The sequence below is a fragment of the Sebastes fasciatus genome, chromosome 22, assembly GCF_043250625.1.
Source record: "Sebastes fasciatus isolate fSebFas1 chromosome 22, fSebFas1.pri, whole genome shotgun sequence".
In the NCBI taxonomy this organism is placed as follows: Eukaryota; Metazoa; Chordata; class Actinopteri; order Perciformes; family Sebastidae; genus Sebastes; species Sebastes fasciatus.
The window spans coordinates 24,222,442-24,240,834 of record NC_133816.1 but is presented as its reverse complement, the minus strand read 5'-3'; the positions used below and the strand labels follow the sequence as shown (position 1 = coordinate 24,240,834).

The 18,393-nt window shown below is 37.5% G+C and overlaps 2 protein-coding genes and 2 long non-coding RNA genes across 5 annotated transcripts in view; all 4 read left to right on the top strand.

The window, feature by feature from the left end:
* Positions 1-430: 430 nt before the first annotated feature.
* On the top strand, positions 431-1,263 carry LOC141760287 (uncharacterized). Its single transcript, XR_012592314.1, has 3 exons — positions 431-557; positions 715-890; positions 1,222-1,263. It is a non-coding gene; the product is annotated as an uncharacterized LOC141760287 (long non-coding RNA).
* Positions 1,264-8,012: 6,749 nt separating this feature from the next.
* LOC141761261 (prelamin-A/C-like) lies at positions 8,013-11,539 on the top strand. Its single transcript, XM_074624591.1, has 5 exons — positions 8,013-8,096; positions 9,436-9,522; positions 10,067-10,228; positions 11,105-11,212; positions 11,399-11,539. Exons 1-5 carry the CDS (start codon positions 8,013-8,015, stop codon positions 11,537-11,539), a joined length of 582 nt encoding a protein of 193 aa, XP_074480692.1.
* Positions 11,540-15,377: 3,838 nt separating this feature from the next.
* On the top strand, positions 15,378-16,912 carry LOC141761260 (butyrophilin subfamily 3 member A2-like). The gene is made up of 3 exons (XM_074624590.1): positions 15,378-15,393; positions 16,160-16,483; positions 16,653-16,912. Exons 1-3 carry the CDS (start codon positions 15,378-15,380, stop codon positions 16,910-16,912), a joined length of 600 nt encoding a protein of 199 aa, XP_074480691.1.
* Positions 16,913-18,014: 1,102 nt separating this feature from the next.
* LOC141760471 (uncharacterized) overlaps positions 18,015-18,393 on the top strand; it is a 53,941-nt gene continuing 53,562 nt past the window's right edge. For both annotated transcript variants that reach the window (XR_012592370.1, XR_012592371.1), the window contains exons 1-2: positions 18,015-18,076; positions 18,258-18,362. This is a non-coding gene — a long non-coding RNA (uncharacterized LOC141760471). The remainder of the gene's footprint in view (positions 18,077-18,257; positions 18,363-18,393) is intronic.

Here is an 18,393-nt window from a genome sequence, read left to right as displayed (position 1 = left end):
TGGTGATTGTATTGCTGACTTCTGTTTTAAATGTTTCCTTTTACTCAGCATCAGGTGCTGCTTCCTACACGGTCATAACTTTAGCAGGGATTGATGAAGCCACCAGAGGAGTGATGTTAGACTGCAGGTCTGAAGGCTGGTATCCAGAGCCTGAGGTGTTGTGGCTGGACGGTGAGGGAAACCTCCTCTCTGCTGGACCTCCAGAGACAGTCAGAGGTCCTGATGACCTCTATACTGTCAGCAGCAGAGTGACTGTGGAGAAGAGACACAGCAACAGCTTCACCTGTAGACTCCAACAGAAGAACACCAACCAGACCAGAGAGGCACACATCTCTATTTCAAGTAAAAAAAAAATTGTTTTTTATTATGTGATTTACTATTTTAGTTTCAAATTGCTAAGGATTTATATTAATGTTATTCTGTTTTTATCATTTCAGATGATTTCTTTAACGTCCAGTCCAGCTCTTCTCCTGTCACAACTGGTTTAGCTGTTAGTTTGGCTGTTTGCATCGTGTTGCTTCTCTTTGTTTTGTGGAAATGGAGACAAAACATAATCAGTAAGTCACAAATTAATGAGTAAAAGTTATTCTTACAGTTTTTATGATGTTTTTAAAATGTAGTGGTATGTCTACTTTTATTTCCAATCAGTCAAAATGTTAGGTGTTTTATTTTAATAACCCATTTTAAATCTTATTGTATACTGTTTTCACACAGAGACAAAGAGAAGTCACTCGGATAAAACTGAAAAAGGAGAAAAGAAGAACGGTTCTGAAATTAATAAAAGTGTAGATCAGTGTGTCACTGAAGAAAGAGAGAGAGAGCAGCTCATGACACATGAAACGGTGGAAATAGAGGTTCTGAAGGGAAACGGAAAGAAGAAGAGCAAACATGTAAGTAAAGAAAGAGGACATTACTATAAATAATGTTTGATCTGAGCAAGTTAAGCAGGAAACAGGAGCTGTATTTCCAAAATAACTAAGAAGAGAACAAGAGCAGTGATGACTGAGAGCTAACTTTAACTGATGTTCAGAGGTTCAACAGAAATGGAACAGAAGAGGCACGATTCAGACAAAGAGATGAAGATGAAGCAAACGTTAGAGGAGACTAAAATAAGGGAAAAAGAGAGATGAGCCAGAAATGCAAGGAAAACATATTGTGTGGTATGTTATAAAATAAAATCATGTCTTGTATCACGTCTCTGTTCATCATCTCTCCTCTCAGTTTAAGAAGAAGAGATCTGAGCAGCAGCTCCAGGAGGAGCAGCAGCTCCAGGAGGAGCAGCAGCTCCAGGAGGAGCAGAAGAAGGAGGTTCAGATCCTGAAAGAGGAGCTGGAGACCAAGAAGATCGAGGTTCATCTTCACTTTAATAATATAACACATTGATTTCAGTTTGAAGTCCCATTATATATGTCATCCATAGTGTAGATCAAACAAGACCAGAACTAATAAATGAATAATTAATAATTCAACATGTCTCTCATTGTCTCTCTCCACCTTGTCTCTGTCCTTCCAGGTAGAAACTAAAGGAGCTGAGCTGCAGCAGCTCCATGAAGAGAAGAAGAGGAACGAGAACGAGCTGCAGAGCCTGAAGGAAGAGCTGGAGAACAAAGAGGTTCATGTCTTCATCTTCATCTCTCTATTATTAATACAGAATCAATAGAGACAGAGATAGATCAGGTTGAATGAGTTCTCTCATCTGAGCCTCTAACCTGCAGACAGACTCTCAACTCAACATTTCTGCTGTTTGAGGAACACTAGATGATCAAAGTGTTTACTGAGATCCACTTGACTGAATATGAAGCTACTTGTTCATATTGTACTCAGTGTAACTGAACCATCAGGTTGAATCATTACTCTCATGATTTAATGTGGTTCTCATGTGTCTCTGCATGTCCTCCTCCTTCCAGCTGGAGAGAATTATAAACACCCGGAGCAGCTTTTCCATTTTCTTTCGGGTAAGTGGTCATTATATAAGTATATACATATATATATACACACACATATAGATATATGAGGTTTCCTGACATAAAAAAAAACAGTAATCCAAGGAAACACAGAGTAAGTCCGTTAATGTGATATGTCCATTATTATGACTCATAGATTGTGAATGAGATCAGAGATAATCAGACTGGATTCATTAACAGATCAAACTGTGCAGCTCTGAAAGGTTTAATGAAAGCAGAAGAGCAGCAGAGAGGATCTGAACTTGGACAGTATATTATATACTGAGGGGAAACATTATCTTACATCCCACATGCTGCTGAAATGCAGAATTTATAATATATAGAGAGCTGATATTTATCACTAGTTATTCAGCAGAAATCAGATGATTGGGGTTGATGGGTCATTGTATACGATGTTCAGTTGTATGTCTTAATATGATCCAGGGAATCCCCAAGGATGAACAGCAGAAGAAGGAAGAAGCTGAGACACTGAAGATGAAGTTGGAGAACCAACAGAAGGAATCAGACGCCAACATTCAGGAGGTTTATATATTTTCCTCAGAATATTTTTTCTTTTTTTTCCTTCTTTTTTTTAGCTTCTCCATCTGAGTATAATATATCTAGATCTATACCTATATAGATCTAGATATATTAGGGGTGGAACGGTTCACAAAATTCACGGTTCGGTTCATATCACGGTTTTGGGGTCACGGTTTTCGGTTCGGTTCTTTTCTGTTACAGCGAGGAGGTCATGTTCTGATTTCAACATGCTTTTCATTTATTTGGCAAAAATAAGTTAACAAATGTTTGCCTTAACAAAAGTATGGCTTTATATAAGGAACATAAACACTTCTTCATTGTCAAATATTAATTGAAAGAATAGTTCTACAGTCATTAGTGCAAACAAAAAATACAGCTTTGTTATTTTCATATGAATATGATGTAATTATAGACTAAGGCCATCAACATTAATTGAAGTATAGGCTCAGCCAGAACTATACTAAAAAACAACAACAACAGTATAACATATGTCTCAATTCCCTGATTATCAGCTCTTATTGAAAGATTAGTTTTTCCACTCACAAAGTGCAGTATTTGGAGGAATACGGTTGAATTTCTGTGTTATTGTGTTATTTAAAAATAATAAATAAATATAAAACACATTACAGGGATTGTGCTGTTGCCCCTCTGCAGCTCTCCAGTTTCCAATCTGTCACTGCTTGTTTCAGTGCTTCAGAGAGATGCTCACTGTGTGGCTCTCATGAAGGCGGCGCGTCTGCAAAACATAACTTTTTATCTCCCACTCTGAAGTGATGTGGTGGTTCAGCCAGTCACAGTTCAGTAACTTTCAGTAGCCCTGGATGTCCATCCGTCTGTAGTAAGAGCTACGTCGTATGTGTTTGACAATTCTTTCACAATTCCTTGTCGTGTTTGTTCGGGAATTACTGTGTTGCTGAAGTGTGGGCGAGACGGAATATTATAGCGCGGCTCAAGTAACGTTACGTTAATCATATGCTGAAATCCAGCGTCCTCCACGACTACATAAGGCTGCATATCTTTCACTATAAACCTCCCCAATGCTGTAGTTATGTTTTTTTCCCTGTCTGAGTCTGCATGTAGAGGTTGTTTAAATGCTGCAGGGAGGAGTTGCTCTTTATACCCGTCTCTCTTCTCCTTGCGCCATCGACGGACACACCGGAGCGATGTCTTCATAAATGGTTCATCATATTGGAAGAGTTGCTGTTAGCATAAACCACACATGTTGCACAGTGTTTACATAATCGCCGTTTTATCCAACACTTTTTTCCGTCATTTTCATGGTAACACTAAAGCCGTAATGCTCCCATACAGCAGAGCCAAACGATGCTGGTGGATCCTCTAACTGGACTTTATCGTGTCTACTCGTCATTTCCTAAACTGACTGACAGTCGCAGTTTTTTCCCCCGATAACTTTATTTGAAGTTTTTTTCTGCGGATGCCTTTTTGACTGAAATCTGTGAGTCTGTTCCCCATCTGTAGTATGACAATAAACGGGAGCCTAACTCTACATGAAAAAAACACACAATCTGCCTCATAACTTATTTCAAATGAACCGAACAATTCATACACGCCCGAACCGTGACTAGCGAACCGAACGCGTCGGATTTTTTATATTTATATATATATTGTTATATTAAATATTATGTTTTTTATATCTATATCTATATATATTGTCTCTCATCTTCTCTTTCCTCCCAGTTTAAAGAAAAAGAAGCTGAAGTCCAGCAGCTCCAGGATCAGATTCAGAGGATGGAGACCAACCTGCAGACCCTGATGGAGTCCAACAACATGGAGGTTCATCTCTCTACCTTATCTTTGCTGTATCTATTGATATATCTAGTGTAGCTCTAATGAGGATGAACCACTGTCAACATGAGAAAGTTCAGTGTTGAGAAGGCTGGTTCACTGTGGAGGCAGAAATCACAAATCACTTAACTAAATAGAATCATTTTGTTCAGTTCAAGAATGCGTAATAACTAATTTTGGAGTTTATTCACTTTTCTCCCAAGCTAAGCGGCTGCATCTCTGTCTCCTAGTATTATAGGGGCAGCCCAGTCTCACGGTAAAGCATGTAATAGACCGGAAGAAAGTGTGTCAGTGTCACGCTTTGCCCCGCTGAGGCGTGAATATTACACGCCTGCATGAAGGAGCAGTGATTTGTAGTGACGGTTGTAACGTGGAGTTTGTAGCATGTTGTCTAGTGACGGAAGTCTAACTTCAGAGCTAGTTACGTAGAATATAAAGTTAGAAAGACCACTTATGGTGGGCGGGTAGGGAAGTTGGAGGGTCCAACAAACACAGGACTCAAACGAGAGACCGGTGCTCCAGACCGGTGTTTTGTTCTGAATGTTACCTTAGTGACGTTTGTCACGTTTTCTCTTAACCTCTCCATTTGTCCCCAGTTGGAAAGAAGCCGAGCCGCTCCAGTCCGTTCTTCCTCCTCTGGGGTAAGTGGTAGTTTTTATATCATGTGTTTTTCTGGTCAAACTGTTGAACTGCAGAGTTTCTAACAGGAACAGCTGAGTGACCTCAACATTACTGAAAATGCAAAATTCACACAAATCAGACCATGAGATATATTTAATATTTATGATTGCATTCCCTAATAAGAGACATGTCTCTCATCTTGTCTCTAACCTCTGTCTCCTCTCTTTCAGTTTAAGTGGCAGACAGTTTCCAGACAGAAGTTCCAGGATGAGCAGCAGAGGAGGGAGGAAGCTGAGAACAGAGTTCAGATCCTGGAGGAGGAGCTGCAGACTAAGAACAGGGAGGTTAGTGTTTGTATTCTCCAATAAAGGTTTCTCTTCCAAAATTAGAACATTATGGTTTTGAAATAATAATACAAAACAACGTTACGGAGAATGTTTATCTGGGGTTTCTGATGTACATGAATGTGTTTCTTTACAGGCCTCTTTATCTGTTAGTGTTGTCTTGTTCCTTTAAAATATATTCTATTGAAAGAATGTGTCTCTACTCAGCTCCAGGATGAACAGCAGAGGAGACACCAAGCTGAGCCAGAAGTTCAGATGAAGGAAAAAGAGCTGCAGGACAACACGGCCATGGTTAATTATTTTACTTTCAACAATGTATTTAGCTGTTTTTCTCCTTTTCTATATCTTCTCATCAACATAGTGATTTGTTTCCATCCATATCATTGTTGTGTTTTTAGGTGTGATTGTGTTGTATTATCACTCCATGGCTGAAAATAGAGCATGTCTCTTATCTAGTCTTTCTCCTTGTCTCTCTTCTCTACCAGCTGGAGGGAAACCAGACTGATATCCACAGTCAGCTCCTACAGGAGACACAGAGAAGGGAGGACGCTCAGAGGGAAGTGGAGAAACTGAAGAATGAGTTGGAATCGAAGAAAAAAGAGGTTAATATGATCATTATTAACTTTCTGGATTTAGATGACTGGCACGCCTACTTTGTTCTTCCCACTTTCACTCCTTAATTGTGTGCTGACAAGATTAAAGTCCCTCTACTGCTGTTTATTGGTTCAGAGAAAATAAATCAACAAAAACACATATTGCAATGTTTTTGTGTTTAACTGAGACGAGTGAGATGAAAACACTATTCACAGATATCAAGCAGATGAAAGTCCACTGTATTTAACCAGGTTTAACAATACAGAAAAAGTAATGTGACTACTGGAACAAATCATCAGTTCATAATGATGTCCATAAGCAATTTAACACAAGTTAAAAGTCATGAAGTATCGAGGTCATAAAACAATGTTTAGTATCTTTTAGAGCAGTTAAAGAGTCCAGCGTCTCCAGGACCTCATACTGAACATCAGGGTCAAACACTTCTCACATTAAAAGGAACACTAACAGATGAATATATGTTTATTGTGTATCTGTGTCTGATTATGATTTACTAACAGTTGAAATCAACATCCATCTGTCTGTCTGTTAGCTGGAGGACAAACAAGCAGCTGATGCACAGATGAAGAAGACTAATGAAGATCTGAAGCGTCAACTGAAGATGAAGGATGAAAGCATCAGCCAGCTGATGAGAGAAGTAAACACACATATACAAACACCTACACATCACTCAGATCAACACAATGTTACGCTGTCAGTGCTGTTCACTGGAAAAGATGAAGTCTCTTTTGAAATACAATTGTTTTAACTCTCATCAGAATGAAGAACAATGAAGATGTTTATTGTCACAAAAATATTTTCAGGAGCTAAAAAGTGGTGAAAGACACATTAGAATACATGTTTCATAATAGAGTCCAATCTACTTCACACTAGGAGGGTGTAACGATCAGGACCAGAGGACATGCAGGGACAAGATTGGTGCAGTTTTGTTTAATATTAATAAACTTTGAATAAACCTATTTGGTAATTAATACATCTGATAAGTGTATTTCATCAGTGTTTCTGACCACTAGTAGTCAGACTTGGTGTGTTTTTACCAGCAAACCAGAGTTTATTCTACCGGTGTTTCTGAGTAGTCGTGATGTGACTCAACTATATCAGGTGTATTACTGAGGACCAATGAAGAGCAGAGTTGAGTGTTTAGTTGTTTGTATGATCAGTTCTCTAGAAAGCTGCAAGCAGCAACACCACAGACCAAACATTCAGCCTGTTGTGAACAGACATGTTCTGGATAGACACTGAACTAGTAATACAAATGTGTATAACTATTCAGTTCCATTCTTCCTGCAGGTAGTAGGTATGGTATTTTATAACTCTAAAGCAGAAGCATCTCTGTATTCAGTATTGTTGATGTAACAGATGATAAATCAGTGTTATGTTTCCAGTATTAATCCACTCAGAGTAAACTGAGTCAAACTGTCTGAGTATGAACAGGTTTCATCATCCAGCTGATCACAATGAGAATTCATCCAGATATTAATGTGAACATTAACTTCATCTCTCCTCTCTCCCACTTTAACAAACAGCTCTGTGATGAGAAGCAGAAGAAAGAGGAAGCTGAGAGAGAACTGAAGCAGCTGATGACCAAGAACACTGAGGTTCATCTTTTTACCAAATCATTGTTTTATCTTCTCCATGTGACTTTGATTTGTTGCTGAGATTAAATTAACCATGAGAGCAAATCTGAGAATAACTGAAACCCAAAGAAGTGAAACAGTAAATCTATTTATTCATATTAAATCTAATCTGTGATCAAATGTGATAAAGATTTGATTTTTATTGATGTAATTTTTGTAGATGGAAATTTAACCTGGTTTTACAAAATATAAAAAAGTAATGTGACTACTGGAACAAATCATCAGTTCATAATGATGTCAAGAAGCAGTTTAACACAAGTTATACGTCATGAAGTATCGAGGTGATAAAACAATGTTTAGTATCTTTTAGAGCAGTTAAAGAGTCCAGCGTCTCCAGGACCTCATACTGAACATCAGGGTCAAACACGTCTCACATTAAAAGGAACACTAACAGATGAATATATGTTTATTGAGTATCTGTGTCTGATTATAATTTACTAACAGTTGAAATCAACATCCATCTGTCTGTCTGTTAGCTGGAGGACAAACAACAAGCAGCTGATGCACAGATGAAGAAGAGTAATGAAGAGCTGACTGAGACAAAACATCAACTGAAGATCAAGAAGGAAGAGATCAACCAGCTGAAGGGAGAGGTACACACACACACACACACACACACACACACACACACACACATAACTCTCATCAGAATGAAGAACAATGAAGATGTTTATTGTGGTTGCAAAAATATTTGCAGGAGTAACAAAGTACCAGAGGACATGCAGTGTGGTGCAATGTGGACAAGCGATACGTTCAATATTAATAAACTTTGAATAAACAGGTGACATCACTCTGAGCTTTAGTTCTCTGCAGACTGAGTCCAGCATGTCATCAGCAGCAGGTCTTTACAGACAGCAGCTCATTGACTGAACTTCACTTCTGCTGCTGGATGCTGGATAGAATAACGTTACAACCAAACTAGTCTGAGTGGATAGTCTACAGGGACAGCACCACTCTGAACCTGAAACTCAACTAGTGGATGTTTCTACCATACTAACTTAAACGTGTATTACTGAGGACCAACGAAGAGCAGAGTTGAGTGTTTAGTTGTTTGTATGATCAGTTCTCTAGAAAGCTGCAAGCAGCAACACCACAGACCAAACATTCAGCCTGTTGTAGACATGATTTTCACGGGCACTGCACTAGTGCAATAATACAAATCTGTAAAACTATTTAGTAACATTCTTCCTGCAGGTAAATAGCTACATACAGTAACCAACACATATTTGACAAAGTATGATATTTTGAAAATCCAAAGAAGAAGCATCTCTTTATTGAGCATTGTTGGTTTAACAGTGGTTTAAACAGTAAAAACAGTTTAATGATCAATGTGCTGGTTGGAGAGGGGGGACCTCAGCGGGTGTTTCCAGTATAAATCTACACAGAATAATTGAACCTGAGTCAAAATGTCTGTGTATGAACAAGTTTCAGTTTAGTTAAAAGTTCTTATTTTCTAATTACATGTTGAACCCATCATTTAAGTCATTCACTGATTGTAACACCTACATAGATAGATACTTTATTGTTCCCGAAGGAAATTTAGGCATCCAGTAACTTAAACAACAGTTGCAACACCAATACACCTTAAAAAGAGATCAAATCGAATAGAATAAAGTAAGATAAAATAAAAGATAACATAAGTACAGCAGTGAAGTGACAGTGTGCCAATGGTAGTGCAAATAGTGCAAGAGTACTGAATTTAGTAGTGTATATTATAGTGTATGATACAGTACCGTAGTGTAATAGTATAATGAAGTACCTGATATTTACAGTCTAGATGTGCTCAGAGTAAACAGGTTAAACCTGAGACTAACTATGTGCACATTATCACAACATCCAGCCAATCAGAAACTAGTTCATCAGGATATAATGTGGACTAAATAAAGTACTGAATGAAACTAAATGTCTCTCTTCATCTCTCTTTACCTCCAGATTGAGAAGCAGCTCCATGATGAGAAGACTAAAAGGGAGGAAGCTGAGAAAGAAGTGGAGAACCTAAAGAAAGAGATGCAGACCAAGGTTCATTTATTACCTAAAACACTGTTTATTAATGTATCTGTTTTCATCTCACTTTATTTTAATCTTCTTCACAAATAATTGATATTTGTCTGAAACCAAAACAAATCAGAAAAAACATGAGAGCAAATCTGAGACTGAACAGACCACAAAGTGCCACAGCAGCTGTCCATAGAACAAGTCAGTATGACCTCTGACCTTTCTAAGTCTGAAGCAAACATCTTTCCATTGACTTTGTTTGCTCTCGCACCACGTCTAAAATGTTCCTCCTGTCTGTCTGAACACACAACCTACTGTTAGAGGAACATGTATTAACAATCAATACTGTTTAATATTTCTAAAAACAAACTAAATAGAAAAATTTGAATTTCACTTTGTCCAAAAAATTCTCTTTAACAGCTTAAAAAGTCAGAACACAACTTCAGTCAGCAGTTAAACGGTTCAGACCATCACTTCCTGCATTAATCTACTGCTGAAAGATCAGCATCCGTCTGTTGGTTACTTCATTAGTGTTGAATGACTAATCTGTTTGTTGTCTCTCTCTCAGGTAAACACAAGCAGATGCAATGTCCTGGAGGCTGATGATTCTCAGTCCTTTCATCAGGACAACAGCAGCTCAGCCAGTCAGAGCTCAACCACAGAACCTCTCATTGTCATTGAGGTCGACCAACAGGGCAAATATATCCGTCTCATAAACACATCCCAGCAGGTAATGTTGTTTTTTGTGTGTATGGACACTGTATGAGTACTTTATAAGTGTTTATTATATGTCTAGCAATATGTTATCTAAGTGTATCCAGAGATGGACCGTTCAAACCAAGCTAATGACCTGCTGCAACTAATCCTCATTCAACGGTTTGTATAATATCTTACAAAAAGTTATTCCTCATTAACCGTGGTTTCTTTCCTACGAGTGTCTGGGAACGCATGAGGCAAATTTTAATTTCCGCTCCAGTCTTTTCAAAAAAGGAAACAACTTAGTTAAGTTTAGGTCACAAAACTACTTATTTAGGTTTAGGCAAGAAAACTACTTAGTAAGGTTTAGATAACAAAACTACTTAGTTAGATTTAGATAACAAAACTACTTAGTTAGGATTAGGTAACAAAACTACTTAGTAAGGTTTGGGCAACAAAACTACTTAGTTAGGTTTAGGAAAATATCCACTCGGTTAGATTTAGGTGGTTTACGTTGGTTTACGTGACAAATAAGTAAATTCTGACTTCTGGTTTCACAAGGGACACGAACAGCGGCCTTCTGGGTGAAAGTCAGTTTTTTTTTTACCCGCCCATCCACCCCGACCTCCTCCCTATATGCTGCGTTTGCCATTGTTTGTACTTCCTGGTGCACGATTTACGTGGATTGAATACAATTTCCTTTTCTGGGATATACACAAATTACAGTGCATTACTTTTTGTAGGTATAGCTATGAACGGTGTATGAGAACAGCCTGCCTGCTGTTTACCTGAGAATACACTTTCTCTTGTTTTCATGTCATTTATAAACACAACTAATTCAACTGTAACATTCATTCATTAGTCTTTCTTTCTCTCATCCTCCCTATCCTGCCCAATTTACCTCCTGTAGAAACAACTACTGGGAGACTGGATATTACAAGGACAGTTCAACGATACAAAACCCATCACATACACATTTGATCGTTCATTTACACTCTGGTCTGGAAACACTGTCAATGTAAGTCGTTAATGATTTCTTAATTTATGTTGTTGCTATTGTCCTTTTCGTTCTTCTGTCTTTCACCATTGTTGTTGAGTTCCATTTGAAACTAAATTTAATAATAATAATAATAATGCTTTGTTACTTTGATTATTTAATGATTTAACTTACTGCTAGTAAGTCTGTGACCTTTGCATTTTACAGATGTGGGTCCCAAATTATGGTTCCAATTATCCTCCCTCTGACCTGGTGTGGAAGGACCTGAAGTGCTGGAGCAATAGAGACAAACTGCAGTTCACCCTCATCAACCACACTGGAGAGATACAACATCAACTCAGTTTATAGTCACTGAAGGATATTAATTAATTTCCTTTTTTTTGTGTGCCTACTTCTTTTTTCTTTAGCTTATCTTACCTTTTAGCTGCTTTTATCAGCAACAGGAAAGGGTCATGAGAGAAAATTCCCACATTAACTAACATTATAAATCAGGAACATCATGACTCAGATCTTAATGCAAAAACACATATTATAGTAATGACCAGTGAACATTAAGTCACATTACTTTTTGATGTGGGAGCAACTAAATGTAATATCAAATCAAACTTCATTACATTTTGTTTGAAAAAATTTAACTGTTTTATTGCTGCTGCATTACTGGAGAACATTCTTCATTGTTAAGGCAAATATATATATCATCATCATCATCATCAAATGTTATAAAGACAAAGAGTAAAACAAATTAATCTCAAAATCTAAATGTGAGGTAACGTAACTCAGGAACTTGTATTTTGTATGTTTACCAGATTGAATATTTATATTAGACCTCATCAGATCTATGTTTTTCTACTTTTTGTATTGTTTTTAATTCAATTCAATATACTGTATATTTCCATACTGCATTTTCTGTAATGAAGATATATAAAGATAAATGTTTGATATTTGATTCGATGTTTGAGTCCAGATGCTGATGTACATATTTGAGAAATATTTGCTTTGGGTAATGTCAAGTGTTTTCTTTTACAAATAAAAATCTTTATACATAAGGATATAATTTTGCATCTGGTATTGGTACATTCTGTTTACATTGTACATTCATTCACAAAGAACATCATGAAAGACTTGGATATAAACAGTTTTTTTGGTATATACAAATATCTCCGACCTTTTCACGAAGGAGGTTGAAGGAATGAAAGAGGGAGGCTGTGTCCACCATCGGTTACGTTAATCAGAGTATGAACGGCTGCATGTAAACGTGAATATCAGTGCAATATTCATTTTCATTAGCCATGTATACAGCATATAGGAATATTGTCTTTTTCGGAATAAGGGCAAAAAACTGAATATTGTGTGCACGTAAACGTAATCAATGCTGATGCTGATTTAAATGCAGTTTTCCATGTGTGTGTCTTTTATTCGGCTAAGTAGAGCCCAATCCCCCCCCATATCACCATTAGCTGCCAAGACAGGCGCATATTTATGAATTTGCAAAAAGAATCAAATTGCCCGATTACGGACTTGTTTGTTTTTTTGAAATCTTTTGTAACCCCATTACTCGTCATGTGGCTGATTATCTAAACCCCTCAAAAATACTACCATACAATAATGAAATTAATTAACCCATCAAACTGAACCTTGGTTTCCTGTTGGCCAGGGATCGCATCACAAGCAGCAGAGTCATGCATACTGACCAGTAATGCTGCTGTAGAGCCAATACCCTTTGGTGTAGCAGGTGACCGTTTCCTCTAATGTTCAAACACAGCTACATGATATTCAAGATCCTCCAGGGCAACTACAGTATTTACAGATATCAGATATCCTTGTTTCTCTCTTTTATCTTTCTATTTCACTTCCAGGTTATTTGCCAGCCACAAACACTGAATACAAATAAGGCTGATACTGAAGGTGTTATGAGAATTGAAAGTCCTATCCTGCCTCCTGCAGTAAAATAGCAGGCCTGTAATCTGCCTTAATGAACATTTGCTTCTCCTAAACTGTCAAAACAAAGAGCCGGTGTTAGTGTTACTATGATACCGACTAATTTATGTATTATTTTGTAACCGGTTACCTGGCAAATGAGGCCAAAGTTCAGGTGATCATAAACCGAGGCACTCAAAGAGAAACAGACATGTCTGGTTTGAATCTTGACACTGCATGTTTTATATATCTGTAATAATTGTAATTTTAAGTGCAGGAGTCTGCATATTAATGTGGCTTTAATGGTGAGTTTGTTGATGAAACATTGCAACAGAAAGAAATGTCTCTTGCGGTTTCAGAGACATTTGCACACTGGAAACAATACAACATTGAATAAGTACTAATAGAACTTATGAAGAAGGAATGACTGAGCCGTTGCTAGATTTGCAAATGAGGCAGTTGATAATCAAACTAAAGGTCGGGAAACTATCAATGATTTACAGACTTTGCCACACAGTCATGTGAGGAGACTGGGACGAGCAACATTCAACAGGTTTGTCTGACATTTAATCTAAAATACATTAGAAACCTTTATAAAAACTGTGTCTGCATTCTGAGTTTTGGTCTCTCTCAAGTACAACTCCACTTGAGAACAGATAATACCGTTTTATAGCCTTTGTGTCAAAAGGGAAAATTGCATGCAGACGCAAAATGTATTTCAAATGTAAGTCAATTACAGTTGAATTGTTTTCATTTGAACAGCTTTGAAATGTTATTTGAATTTTGAGCATTTTAACAAGACACCTGTTTTAACACAAAGCTGATTTACTGTGACAGTCTTTATTGTGATTATAGTAATGTATAGGAGATATTTGACTTTGTAACATGGAAAGGTTTCAAGTATAATTAACTGAGCTTCAAAACACATGTTATGTTCACTGTGGGATGCTTTAAAATCTTAAGCATTAAAAGTGAAAGTAAAAAAAGTCATGACACTTTGTAAACATTTGTAGAAGAGTTTGTATCTGCAGAGTTTGTGTGAATCAAACAGTGGATATAATATGATGACATATAATATGTGTAACTTACTAGTAGAGCACAGAATATGGCATTTCACGTGCAATAACAACGCTGTTTTTGCTTTTGGCTTGTCATGTTTACACCTTGAGTCTGTATTGACTGCAATGTAAAAACATTAAATACGTCACGCTCAGAGCTAGTGATGCAGAATAACACAAACTCAGGACTTTCAACCAGGACACCGGTGATTGAGTGCCTGAGTGTTGTTGAGTTATTTTGAAGTTACGTTAATGATGTTTTTGAGTGACATATTTTACTTAGTTTACATTCTTATTTTAAGCCCAATCTTGATGTTTTTCCTAGACCTATCTGCAGTCGTTACTGTAGTTTTGTTTCGAGGGGTAAAAATGACACACGAAAATGCTAAAGTGCGGAATACCTTCCCAAGAGATTGGATTGTTTCAGGCCTTCTTTCTTTTAAGCATGCTTAGGTATTACTTCATTGTTGGCTCAAGTGTTACATAAAGAAGTATTAAAAAGCCCTACTCTCTGTAAGTTAACATTGTTATCACTGGTTTCTGTTCATTTTCAGAGCTCCATGATGCTTTTCAACACAGATGGAAAAACCCTAAATACTCATCTCAGAACACTCCATGTTTTGGTCTTCCTCCTTCTCCTAACACACTCCTGTAGAGGTAACTTACACACAAATACAGTCTCAATGGGTCACTTTTATGTCACTAATAAGTCAATACTACGGGGTGATCACCAGAGCTAGTCTGTCTCTACTGTCTACCATCAATAAAGGCTAAAATGCTAGAAATATTATCTTTTGGCTCTAATATAATGTCAAAAGAACTTTGCTGCAGAAAACACTTGATTGCTCAAGCACAATAGAAAAGTATAATAAAGGAAAATAATGTATCTTATAGAGACGCAAAGCCCCTTCCGGTGGACCCCAGGGGACCTTACTTTAGGAAAAATAAGAACGGTAGTCAACATTTGAATTGCATCATGAATCACACATATGATTTTTGTCAATTTAAAACATAATTTTGCAAGTCAAGAAAGCCTCAGTTCTATCATTTAGTTTTATGTGAAACCATCTCTCGTACAAGTCACCAAAAGTTATTGCACTGGTCTAATGTGACCTCTATTTTGCACTTTTCCCACATGACATAACTCATTGCAAATATTCTAATATGACATCACTCATTGCACTGGTTTAATGTGTCCTCGCTCACACATCATGGGGTTATGGAGGAGTAACTATAACTGTTTTACTTTTAAACATTTCTTCCCGTGTCTAGTTTCTAGTTCTGCTTAGGAATCCACAACTGCAGTAAGGTCATTTATTTGTGTAGTGTAGAAAACAATTAATTATACACTACTTCTTTTGGGGGGAATAAACCTAATCTCATCACGGCATCACTACCCCCTTTGATATAATACATCACGATGGAGTCTAATCGCCAAAGTCTTCTTATCATGCACCATGTAATGAATGATTGTTCATTCGATGTGGGATCTCTCCTGATTGAAATGATGTTCGTCAATTTAAAACACGTTTTTGCAAGTCACGAAATAAACGTCACCAACACTAGCTAGCTAGCTACCTTAGCTATGTTCCAGTCACAGATGAACCGTTATCTGACCTGATGTGTTTTATCAGAGACTCCTGGTCTTTTTATTATCCGGGAAGAGAAAGAAGGATCCGACCCGTTGGCATCGTAGCTTCAGAGAGACGTCACTACCGTGCTTTTGGTTGTTTCGTCTTTCTAATTACGTATTTTCACAGTCTGATACTTACTGATAACAAACTGAGACTTTCTTGACTTGCAATATTATGTTTTAAATTGACAAACATCATAATGTGTGATTCATGGAGCAATTCAAATGGGATCAAAAAAATATGTCTTGTTGGCTACCGTTCATATTGCTTTCCAAAATAAGATCCAATACTGACTTCGCCTCTCTATTGGAGTTGATAACTTGTACTTCCTTTATTAAACTATAAATTTGTCTTTCCAGGCTCATCTCAGCCAATAGTAGCAACACTTGGCGATGACATCACTTTGCCATGTCATCTGGTACCTGCGGAAGATGCTACTGACTTGACGTTGGAGTGGACGAGGCCTGACCTGAACCCCAGGTTTGTCCATGTGTGGCGTTCTGGTCAAGAACTCGTGAGTAAAAAACACAAATCCTACGAGGGAAGAACATCACTGTTCCTCGACGAGCTGAAGTCTGGAAACATTTCACTGAAACTGTCCAAAGTGAAAATCGCCGATCAGGGAAGATACAGATGTTTTATTCCAGGACTGGACCGGCAATCTTTTGTTGAACTAGTTGTTGGTAAGTGCATGATATGTATGTTTGTGGTGCATGTTTTGCTCTTTTTTAAAGCCTCCTTGTGTCATTAGATAGCCACCTTTCAGGATGTTCAAATAATCTTAATTTGACCATGCACTATCTAAGCGCTCCACTTCTACCATTTTACATTTTTACTTTTACTCACCATCAGGTGCTGTCTCCTCACCCGTCATAACTTTAGCAGGGATCAATAAGGCCAGCAGTGGAGTGATGTTAGACTGCAGGTCTGAAGGCTGGTATCCAGAGCCTGAGGTGTTGTGGCTGGACGGTGAGGGAAACCTCCTCTCTGCTGGACCTCCAGAGACAGTCAGAGGTCCTGATGACCTCTATACTGTCAGCAGCAGAGTGACTGTGGAGAAGAGACACAGCAACAGCTTCACCTGTAGAGTCCAACAGAAGAACATCAACTAGACCAGAGAGGCACACATCTCTATTTCAAGTAAAAAAAAATTTTTATTTATTATGTGATTTACTATTTTAGTTTCAAATTGCTAAGGATTTCTAATAATGTAATGCTATCTGTGTTTTATCATTTCAGATGATTTCTTTAACCTCCTGTCCAGTTCTTCTCCTGTCACAACTGGCTTAGCTGTTAGTTTGGCTGTTTTCATCGTGTTTATTCTGTTGCTTCTCTTTGTTTTGTGGAAATGGAGACTAAACAAAATCAGTAAGTCACACATTTATTAATAAAAGTTATTCTCACAGGTTTTATGGGGAATAGTGATATGAATTTTGTAAATTACATTTTAATTGAAAATGAAAATTTCAGTTTTTTACAGGTTATGATGTTGATAGAAAATGTGATGGTATGTCTACTTTTATTTCCAATCAGTCAAATTGTTAGGTCTTATATTTTTATAACCCATTTTATACCTCATTGTAGACTCTAATGTCTCATATGCTGTGATATGTACATGTCTTTTATACTTTAACTCTACTGTCTTTATGTTTTCAAACAGAAAAAAAGAGAAACTGCAGGGATCAAACTGAAAAAGGAGAAAAGAAGAACGGTTCTGAAATTAATAAAAGTGAAGATCAGTGTGTCACTGAAGAAAGAGAGAGAGAGCAGCTCATGACACATGAAACGGTGGAAATGGAGGTTCTGAAGGGAAACAAGCAGAAGAAGAGCAAACATGTAAGTAAAGAAACAGGACATTTCTATAAATAAAATCTGATCTGAGCAAGTTGAACAAACAGGATCTATGTTTCAAAAAGAACTAAGAAGAGAACAAGAGCAGTGATGACTGAGAGCTAACGTTAACTGATGTTCAGAGGTTCAGCAGAAATGGTACAGAAGAGACACGATTCAGACAAAGAGATGAAGAAGTGAGCAAACGTTAGAGGAGATTAAAATACAGAAATAAGAAAGATGAGCCAGAAATGCAAGGAAAACATGTTGTATGGTATGTTATATAATAAAATCATATCTTGTATCATGTCTCTGTTCATCATCTCTTCCCTCAGTTTAAGAAGAAGAGATCTGAGCAGCAGCTCCAGGAGGAACAGCAGCTCCAGGAGGAGCAGCAGAAGGAGGTTCAGACCCTGAAAGAGGAGCTGCAGACCAAGAAGATTGAGGTTCATGTTCTCTTTAATAATATAACACATTGATTTCAGTTTGAAGTCACATTTTGTCATCCATAGTGTAGATCAAACCTACAGTAGTTTGTGCAGGTTACGACCAGATCTAAATAAATTAATAATTAATAATTCAACATGTCTCTCATTGTCTCTCTCCACCTTGTCTCTGTCCTTCCAGATAGAAACTAAAAGAGCTGAGCTGCAGCAGCTCCATGAAGAGAAGAAGAGGAACGAGAACGAGCTGCAGAGCCTGAAGGAAGAGCTGGAGAAGAAGAACAAAGAGGTTCATGTCTTCATCTTCATCTCTCTATTAT